Below are 10633 nucleotides of genomic sequence, written 5' to 3'. Positions count from 1 at the left end.
TATTCCCCCCCCCTCCTCTGTGTGTGAGTGTGCATTTGTACACTATCAGGACTAGGAGTATACCCTCCTTGATTTACAAGTGGCTTTAGTATTAGTTCATCCTTAGTTTTAGTTAGATTTATATATACATATTAAACTTACAAAATGCTGAGCATTCTTTCCTATTTGTCTTCATTCCAGTACGTAGGAGCATATTATGCTTCTAGGTATAGTACTTTTAGAGAGTTTTGGAAAAGAGCTCTACCAACCCCACCCACAAAGGAGAGATTAAGTGGTTCAGGAAATTGCAGGTCTGAAAAATTCTTCCTTGACTAAATGAATCAACCATGGGCATTTACCACTGTCAGAAAATTAGGTCACAGATAGTATAAGCCAATTTTCTGCGGAAGTCCATTCAGGAATAAGTTAATTTTACATTTGCTGCTTTCTTTAAGCCGTGGTGGCAATGATAAAATGTCCATGCTCAACACTGGCTTCAGCCTTTGAATCTCTGGGATGATTTGAAATGACTTTGTGTTTCTTTTCAAGCTGTTTCAACGCATGACTGGAGTTCTCATTAGAATGATCTTCATGCAAGGCCTGCCTGCTTCCCAGCTATCATCCACCTCCTGCTTTCCATTTTTGTCTAAAGTAAAGCTGCATCCGGCAAACACTTGGAAATACTCTCTGTGGTTACTAATTACCTGGGCTGATCTACTTAGTTATGTGTTCCAGCACAATTAAGTCCTTTCTTTTCCTATTGTATCTGCCTCATTATTAGTTATAATGGTGACATTTATACTGTAAATGGGATGAAAGCATGAAAGGGAAACTGTGTGTAAAGATAGGACCGTTATGCAAGGGATGAATAAGTACTGAAGTATCAAGGTTAATTGTAATACATGAATATGGATTCAAAGGTTTTGTTTATATTGTCTTCAAAATATTTTTGAGGAATGGTTTCAAGGTTATAGACCTACCCAAGATTGTGTTAAAATATGTGTGCACATGACCATAGGGATAATAAGCGGCACAAATATTCTATGAAATGATATGTATTTAAGATGTCTAAATAAGCATGAGGGAATACTTCTCAAGGGAATGACATTTTAGAAGCAGACAGCAATAAATAGGAAATAATGAAAATGTATTTCAGGGACTATACTTTGGCAGGACTGTTGGCTACCCTAAAATGATGAGTAATAGAGTAAAATTACAGCCATAATTGTATATTCTGAAAGTTCCGATTTATACATGACTTGTATATATGTGTGGGTAGATTTATTCTTTTAATTGGTGTTTCTCTCTCCCTATCAATTAGCAAAAGAGAAAAGTGGTATTTAGATATTTAAGTGAAAGAATCTCCCCCCCCCCAAAAAAAAAAAGACAGTTGTAGTTTAGTCCTAAGAATTAATTTAGTAGTTAGGAGGTGTCCAGATATTAAAATACTGTATCATTTGAATACATAGGTGTGTTTTAAATGAAGAAAAGGCAGCTAGGTTCCTAGCTCATCCCTTTGTCAATGCCAAATGTTTACAACTGAATCTTTTGTTGTGTTTTCTCCCCACCTTGCTCTTTCTTAGGTCTCCTATCACCTCCACTTGAGTTGACACCATGGTACTTGATCTTAACTGCTAGCAGCCATGCAGGAAAATTATTCCAAAGAACCACCTTTTTTGGTTTTTTGTTTATAGCACCTTATGACTTCTCGAAGTAGTTCCGTGAACAGTTAGGAAGCATTTACCACCATGTTTCAGGAGAGGACAGGAATAGAAGGATGCCTAAAGCACTCCAGAAACTTGTTATTTTTTTCATGCTCTCAGAGATTTCCTACATCATATCAAACAAGCCTTTTAACAAACCTGTCTCATCTCACAGTGGTTAGGATGGAGATACTATTGTTAAGAAAGTGGGGTTGCACACTAATAGTTTTTTAATATCATATATTAACTGGAGTTGACTGGAAAATGGTATTTCTACCTTGAGGGTAATTCCAGTTGTTCAGGTTTGTGTTTAGTTCCGGAATTTCACAATCGTGTTTTAGGGATAGATTTATATGCTACTTCATCATGTGTTGTATTGCTATGATACTAAATGTGAGAAGAAAGGACCTCTTGGGCTTGACAGTAAAAGGGGTTGTGGAGGAAGAGAGACTCTCAATATGACCGAAGAAGGAAAAGAAAACACAAACCAGCATAAATACTGTTGCAGTGGATACTATCATTTGCCAGTAAAGAACTGAATTTCTGTAAGACATCTTCCAAACAGAATTTTTTCTGCTAGAAAATTTTCAGCCAACTCTAATAGTCTTGTTGTTATTGGGGTGTTTGCTGTTGGAATATACTTCATTAAATCAATAGAAGGAGAAAAAGCAAACACTTCAGCATAAGGCACCATCTGGTAAACACTTTAAAAGGAGAGGTAATATGCAAACCTTAGTTTTGGAGATCTATCTGTATCTCCAATCAACTTGAAGTTTGTCAGTTTTGACCAGCAAGGCAAAAGCTAAAATAAAACTTAAGAAAAAACTCACTCGAGGGTGATGGGAGTTTTTAAGTCAGGCTTTAGGTTGGGGCATCTAAAGAAGTTAGTCCCATCAGTCAGTTGAAGTGGAATTGGCAAACCTAAACAATACAGATTTATTTGTAGACCATTTGTCATTTAAAATAGCAGGGGTTTCCTGCCATTAAAATACACAAAGTTTTGCTTTGAAGAAAACTGCAGCATTACTGTATTCACTGTAGATGACTGTTCTTCCTTGAAGGAAGAACTCCAGTTCCAAACCAGTAAGAGGTTTTGGGTGAGCACTTCTGATGGAAGGAGCCCACTATTGATCTGAGGAGTACTGTGGATTCAAGGATGAATAGGATAAACTAGTGAGACCTGACACTGCAGAGAATGTAGCAGAAATGCTGCTTGGCTTATAATCATGAAAAAATCCTATCTGTTCCACTCTTCATCTGATTTTTTTTTTTAAAGGTTGTCATCTCTTCTTGTCTGAGATAGTCTCTTACTCTGTGTCTCTAGAAATATGAAAAAGGGTTACACTAACTTTTGAAGAGGTAACAGTTTGCAAAAGCAAAACAAATTGCAGATTTTTGGAAGGGATAGAAAGCACTATGGAATATGCATGGTAGTAAATGGCTCATTTTGATAATGCCACATATCTGCATTTTGTCCGTAACTGGAGTTATTCTTCCTTGAGTTTGCTCTGTTTTTATTTCTGTATGAATACTTGCTTCTTGAAATAATTGTTCCGTGTTCATCTTGGATCTTGTTCTTCTGGCAGCCATCACAGACATCTTCCTGAAATTTTAGCTCTTACTTAATTCGCTATAACATTGGTGGTGGGATTAATTTCTCTCAGATGACCCTTTAATGCTCTGGCAATGCCTAGTTCAACCTGCCATTCTATTAAATCTTTTCAGAAGTTACTGAAATGGTCTCAATATTTTTTTTTATTGTAGGTTTCATATATACTGGAGAAGTTGTGCATCGAATGCTAACAGCTACACAATATATTGCACCCTTAATGGCAAATTTTGACCCCAGTGTGTCAAGAAATTCAACAGTCAGATACTTTGATAATGGTATGTAGTAGACCTTCATAAATTAATGTGTGTGTCCCTTGGCTCTTCATATTTTCCTAAATAACTATTTTTGAAGGAAAAATTGAAGATTTTTTAAAGTTTTTTTTGTTCTTTTTTTTAACTCACAGGCTTTATAAAGCAGGTGGCTAGACATCCATAAACAGTTCTTAAATTAGAACATGGTTAAAGAGTCATGAATGCTTTTTCCTAATTGGACAGATATCTTCTGGATGTTAAAGTCCATAAACTCAAGCTAGCAATGTATTTTGTCAGTTTTAAAAGGAAAAATCTGTCTTGTATAAAAGTGCAAGTTCCTGTTACTTCGAAATATATGTAGTAAATACCGTCCACCCACTAACTAAAATGAAAATAGCATTTGTGGAATGCAATAGCAAGAATACACTGAAGCAGGGCAGGTATAAGGTTAATAAACCTGTCAATGACTAAGTGTGCATGGAGTTCCAGGATTGGAATCCAATATACTCATCTACACCACAAGTTCTCAATAGACCCTTGTACAAAAGATTGAAAGGGTAAAAGGCAAATTGCAGTGAATGTAACTTGAAGCTCTGTGAGATATTTCAAAGGCCTTGAATTGTGGATATTTGTATCACGAAGTCAGCTATAACCAATATTTTGAAAACATAACCTATGTGATTAAAAGGCATCTGGTGCCTTACCTAGGGCCTTTAGTGATCAAATACAATGGCAGTAACTGTCTATTCTGTATTTAAAACTTAGAGAGTTTAGTATCGTGACTTAATATCATGAGATCTATGATTGTTTTAAATCTTCCTGGATAAGCCTGTGCCATTCTATGTATGATTATTCATAGTGAATTTAAGCACAAATTATGAACATGTCCAAAAATAAGTCACATTTCCAACCAGGTGTGTTAATTTTTATTCTTTAGATCAGGGATCAAAATGTATCCTATAACCTTTGCACCTAGTCATAACCTTTCCTTTCAATCTAATCATTACTTGCAGCATTTATTTGTTAAAAATCCAATAAAATAGACTTACATGACAAAATCCTACTCCTTGCATGGAGAATTTTCAAACAGAAAAAAATACTATTTTCACTTCATAAGTTATTTGACATTATGGCCTGAGATTTGTCATCTTTACTGAAAGAATCTGAGGATTCTGAGGAAGACATTGCTAATTCTCATTGTATTCCTGACTTCCAGTCTTCATACCAGGTGTATCAGGCTGTATCACATTACTTTCATGACAAGGTTGAATACTTCTTCGAGATTTTGGATCCCTCTTCAAGTGTAAGGCATGATGATCTTTTGGACCTCATGTGCTTTAGGACAAAGAATTTGCTATCTTACCCCAAATAAAAAGGAACTGAGCAAATTGTATCTTCAGCTCCTTATTTATCCCTGTTTTATCCTTCTGGGTAAGTGTGCTGCTTTAGAGCAGCATCTGTAGTGAGCAAGCACAGAGTGTGGTGACCCATCCAAGCCTCACTCACAGAGCTAACTGCCAGGGACTTATGTACACATGAATCTACATAAAGGCCCTGGGCATGAGAAGACTGTTCTGGAGGCAGCTGACTTCCACTTTAGCTTGGAGTTCTGAGATGCACGTGGATCTGAGGTACTCAAAGACTGAATATAAGAAGTTCTGGCTATTTTTGCTCCAATAATTTTAAAAGTCCCTTTAAATTCCTTTAAAATGAAGTTTAATACAATCAAATAAATATTCAGAGAGCAGTTCGTGAATGTGGTCACAGAAGGAAAAATGCACTGTGTGCACAATTAATGAGCATGTACTAGACTCATGAAAGACACATGGGACAATAATGTGGTGGACTTAGTGCAGTATGCTCCAAAAATTTGCATGCTCATAGTTTCGTGGCATCCCCTGCCGAGATGTGTTAATGAAAGTTACAGCACAGAAGATCTGTGACAAAAGATGTTTCAAGGATATATCAAAAATGCATTGAGCTGGATGCATACTGACCCACCTTCAACACTCCAGGAAGAAATAAAATTAAAGTGCTGTGTATCAAAGCACACAACTCCCAATAGTGCCAAAGAGAGAAGTCTACTGAGGAAGGTATATAAAGACGAAAAAGTCATTTTCAGTAAACACAGCTTTGGTGGTAAGTGTCTTTCAGCCACGCTGCTTGAATGTGTCTATAACCCTCAACATCTATAAAACATGCTCACAGGGTATGCAAGTTGCTTGGGGTACAATAAGTGGATATTCAGCCAGAGGACTCCCATGAATATTAACAAGCCTCTTGCAACTAAATCTCTGCACACCAGACTCAATATTTACCCCATCTATGAATTCTTAGTGGTTTTAATTTAAACTACATTTATTTATTGCCAACACCTAATATTTTTCAACTTGCTGAACGTCAGAAAGGGCTTGCACCATGCAGAAAAAAATTAATGCTATTTATATTAATGCATAGTTAATGGAAGAATCTGAATTCCTCAAATAATAACTTTTATTAAACAGGCAATGCTATTAGCATTTCACATTTCAAAGTCAGGGTGTATATATATAGTGTAAAAAAAGCCACTGCAGAGCAGTGGTTGTGGCAGCACACCTGAACTCTGAGTGCTGGATCCTACCCTTAGTGATTGTTGACTCTGTGCAATTCCAAGTTACCTGGCCACTCTTGCTTTAGCAGACTTTTGTGCGAGTAGTTGAGGTAGTTATTTGTGGCACTGTGGTGTCTACCTTTAAGAGGATTTCAGTTGCAACTCGTATTTGTAATATCTTTGGCATTTCAAGATACTGGGCTGAAAGTTGCTAAAAAGAGACAAATCACTGTTCTTGTTTCAAGTAACTGCAGTTAAGTACTTTTCCTACAGCCAGTTAATATTTTTCTCACATTTTTTCCTTCCCTTTGCCTCTCTACCCCCACTCTGGGGTTCACAGGCACAGCACTAGTTGTCCAGTGGGACCATGTACATCTGCAGGATAATTACAACCTGGGCAGTTTCACTTTTCAGGCCACCCTTCTCAATGATGGGCGTATCATTTTCGGCTACAAAGAAGTAAGTTGGGTCTGAAAATTGTAATTTAAGTAGACAAATTACTTTATACCTGCCAGGAATTTCCCTACATTTTGGGGGGGGATATTTGAAAGTTCAGCTATATAAGATCATTTCATTATATTGCTTATAAGATCACTATTTTGCTGAAAATGACATTTTATTGTAAAAGTGATAGTCATGTGATGGACTTGAAAACCATCAATGTGGCTCAAATGTGCTACTCCTGGATTTCAACTGGCCTTTTTTGGGTGGTTTTAAGTGCTGCGTGTTTAGTAAATTCTTGATTGTTTAGTAAATTCCTCTTGGGTTTTGAAAGGCAGGGTCTAATTTGCTCAATTAGTTCACCTAAATTGGGCCTGTTTGAAAATACTCTAGAATCAATAGTTAGTATTAAAAGGTCGCCTTTTTCCTGCAGCTATCATTTCTTGGCAACTGACATATTTCAAAGTTCATGTATTTTAAATAAGAAATAACTGTTTTGTATCTCTAGCTCTGTGAGGATTTCCATCTATTTGGTGATAACTCTGGTTAGATTGAGGCCATTTGGTTTACCTTCATAGCACCAATATGTTGTTGTCTTGGTTGGGCTCTTCTGCATTCTCCAAGTGTTTCAGAATTTCAGTCGTTACTTTAGATGATTTTTTTTTTCTTGCTATTGTTGCTAGAGTCCTGGAGGCTATAGTCTAGAGGCTATACCTCTAGTTCAATTTCATGCAAATGAGAATCAGAAGGTAGATAATCTCAAGTCTCTACGGGCAAAGAACATTTTCTTTCTTTTTTTGGTTATTTTAATCTCAGTTTGGTATGCAAAGCATGGCTTTCTCTTCAAGATGCATATCTTTCTGTTATCCCCCTTATATAAAAAAAAAATGTCATCAGTGATATGACTGATTGTCCAGACTTGGAGAAATCTGGGTTCTCTTCTCTCTCCGCTACAGACCAGTTGTGAGCCTTCAGGCTCATTTTTCATGCCTGTGTTGAAGCCATGCACCTGAACGAAGCAGAAATAATAGTATCCCTCTCCCCTTCATTAGAAAGCTAGTGAGGATCTGGGTTATTCTACTGGCAGCAGTCGTATCTTCACCTAAGATAGATGTCTTTGCACCTTACAAACAGGATTGCTGCAGGATATTCTTACTGGATTAGTTTTGTAGACACAAGAAACTTCTGGTATGCCCACGTACCTGGCTTTCCTTATCTTATAAAAGACATGCTGATGCAAGGTCTGCTTTGGCTCTGTTTCTGAATGTTATGTACAGGTTAGTAGTCTTAATCTATGAAAATGCAGTTTATTTGCATTTTGACTCCAGCTTCATGAAAGCTTTGCTCTGCTTAGCACAATGGAGCCTGTGCTTGATCAAAGGAGCGTGCACCAAAGCTTTGTTTATCGACTGTTGTTGAAACGTTTTTGAAGAAAAAACAATGTTTTTAAAGACCGCAAAAAAGTTCCTGCCTTCAAGACGCAGAGAAGTGGGGAAGGACACTACTTCAATTTGTAATTTCAAGATAAATTTGGCAAGAACTATATATGCATTCTGACATTAAAATGGTGACGTTTTCAGGAGACTACTGTTCTTGGTTATGAGATGCTCTGCCCTGTTTGTTACTGTCCAGCCCTGTGCAAAATGAATCTAATATGGGTGATAGAAGCTGTTGCTCTAAATTGATAGTATCTTGCATTCATTTTGCATAAATGTAAACGATGATGCAGAGTGCCAGGCAGTGGAAAACTTTATTCATTTAGGAAGACAGGAGGAAATGGGCCACCTCGTTAATCACATGTGGTTCCCTGGAATTGTATGCAACTATACCATGTAATCTGTGGATAAACAATTTCTATGCTATGATGGCTTAGGCACTTTGCTTACACCAACTGTTAGTGTTCTGGCAAATGGTCAATATGTCAGGAAACATCAGCTGGCAGGAAAATTTTACTGGTGCACCTCTACTGCGTATGAAATACATTATAGTGCAAACTAGCCAACAGAACATAGTAACAAAGAAAATTTTCTGCACAGACATATTTTTTTATGTATTATTAGTGAATACTCAATGTTCTAAACTTCACAGAACTTAAATTCTCAAGAGCTTTGCTTCTTTTTGAACAAAATAACTATTCTGTATAGCCTTTTCCCATTAGTGCTTATAGCTAATGTTCCTTAGTGTAACATTTGGTTTCTTTTTCTGTCCATGATTAATACAGGACACATTAGGCAAAGGTACCAAAGGCTTTGTTAATGGTTTAGGATATTTTTCTTAATTTCATTGGCTTGAAGGCTTTCTTTGTTCATTTAAACAGTAATGACTCTCTATTTATGCAGTCATCCAGAAACCATTGTTAAAGTTGAAATGCTTGTTCAAATTGCCCAATATGTGAAGTTGGAAAATAATTCTAAAAGAGACTTGTAGTAGAATTTCTTTCTACTGTGAAAGGAGGCAGAATTGAATGGAACTGATTAACTACTAGCAGTTAGATAAAACTGATGCTCCTGCTATGCATGATGGAAAATATTCTGTTTTCAGTAACAAGGCTCCAAACCTTGTGATTGTTTCCTGAAAACTAAAAAAAAAAATGCACAGTCTTCATAGATACTCTGCCTACATTATACATTCCTGGCATTTCTTTGCCTCTGTTATTATTATCAAAAATATTAACATGGAAACAGGATCTTTGATTTTATGAGTTGATCAGTTTCTGCAACTTAAAATTCCTGATTAAGTTTCATGCAGTCTGGCCTGTAGAGTAACTAATAACTATTTGGGAAACTGGCAATGAAAGCCCTATATAAGTACTATTATGTTCCTAATTATTATTTTGCAGCATACTCTGGCTCTTATCTTTGACTCAGTTTTGAAGTGGGGCAGTAATTGCACCCTGCTTACCATCTCCTCAGAATAAAGGTCAGAGGCCGTTATTTTATTCTTTTTTGAAGGGTCAGATTCTGACATGTTCTCAGAGAAAGTTGAAAAGAATTAAATTTGAGAACTCTCTGATGGAAAATACTGTCTAGATTACTGTTCCAAATGATTAATAGAATTCAGCATGAATTCTAAATATCTTTCTACCTGTTGTTGAAGTATATAATCCAAAATACAGATGTCAATGGCCCGAGCACTAGTGTGTGTTTGGGAAGCTTATTCATAAACTTGTGACTTGTACAACACAAGAGTTTATATTGTCTATGGTAGAGCTAACATACATTTTGGAATTATTCTAGTTAAAATCCATCCTCTGAATGTAATGCCATAAAACACCTGCCACCCATTAGCAACCACTTGCACTTTCCTAGCTTACTGTTCAACTGTTTAACGTGTCAGCCTGTCATGACACATCTTGCCATTCAGGTGAAGAATTCAGAACTCTAGCTATCTGCTTGCTACCTATGTTTCACTGTAATTTTCAATAAATTATTTTATTATTTACTACAAGCCTTCTGTCAAAAGGACATATTTCCTAATAGGCCATCATATGGTAAAAGCCTATTTGATCTTGACGTCTCACTCAAAAGATTTCACCTATAAAATGGCACCCAGTACACTCATCACTGAGTGACTGAAGTATTCAGTTCTGTAAAATGATTAATTTTCCCACACTTTAAAGATAAGCATATGTACTTGTAAATGCAGATTTAATAATATTGTAGTTTTTCAAGAGAAGAAAAGAGTTTTCCTGGGTCATGGATTCCCTTTTACTTTGACTGCATTTCTGTCTGTCTGCCTAATTGTTTGAAGAGCTGGCTATACTAACTTAATTTATGATTTCCTCACCTTACACAAACAATTCCCTGTTTGTAAAACATATATCCAAAATTTTGGCTGCTTCTTAAAGCTGCCAGTCTGTTAGACTGAACCCTACTACAACTTTCTTATTAGTTTTACAAAATTATTCTGCAAGTTCTTCACTCTCGCTAGAATGCCCAGCACAAGAGATTGGACACCTGCAGGGATTTTGGCAAAATCTGCTGAGATATTTCTACTTTAAAATATTCTAATTTCTGCTGAAGTTTTTGTTTGTATTTTCTGTTCAACTTGGCTACTG

At 36.4% G+C, this 10633-nt stretch overlaps 1 protein-coding gene across 1 annotated transcript in view; it reads left to right on the top strand.

The window, feature by feature from the left end:
- Positions 1-10633, top strand: part of PLXDC2 (plexin domain containing 2) — a 158443-nt gene that overhangs the window by 79799 nt on the left and 68011 nt on the right. Inside the window, exons 6-7 of the mRNA XM_009275258.2 lie at positions 3447-3569; positions 6476-6594. Coding sequence (XP_009273533.1) covers positions 3447-3569; positions 6476-6594 — 242 coding nt within the window. The remainder of the gene's footprint in view (positions 1-3446; positions 3570-6475; positions 6595-10633) is intronic.

This window comes from Aptenodytes forsteri, unplaced genomic scaffold, assembly GCF_000699145.1.
Source record: "Aptenodytes forsteri isolate BGI_AS27 unplaced genomic scaffold, ASM69914v1 Scaffold336, whole genome shotgun sequence".
In the NCBI taxonomy this organism is placed as follows: domain Eukaryota; kingdom Metazoa; phylum Chordata; class Aves; order Sphenisciformes; family Spheniscidae; genus Aptenodytes; species Aptenodytes forsteri.
Note: the sequence above shows the minus strand (reverse complement) of the source record. Positions and strands in the feature narration are given on the sequence as shown.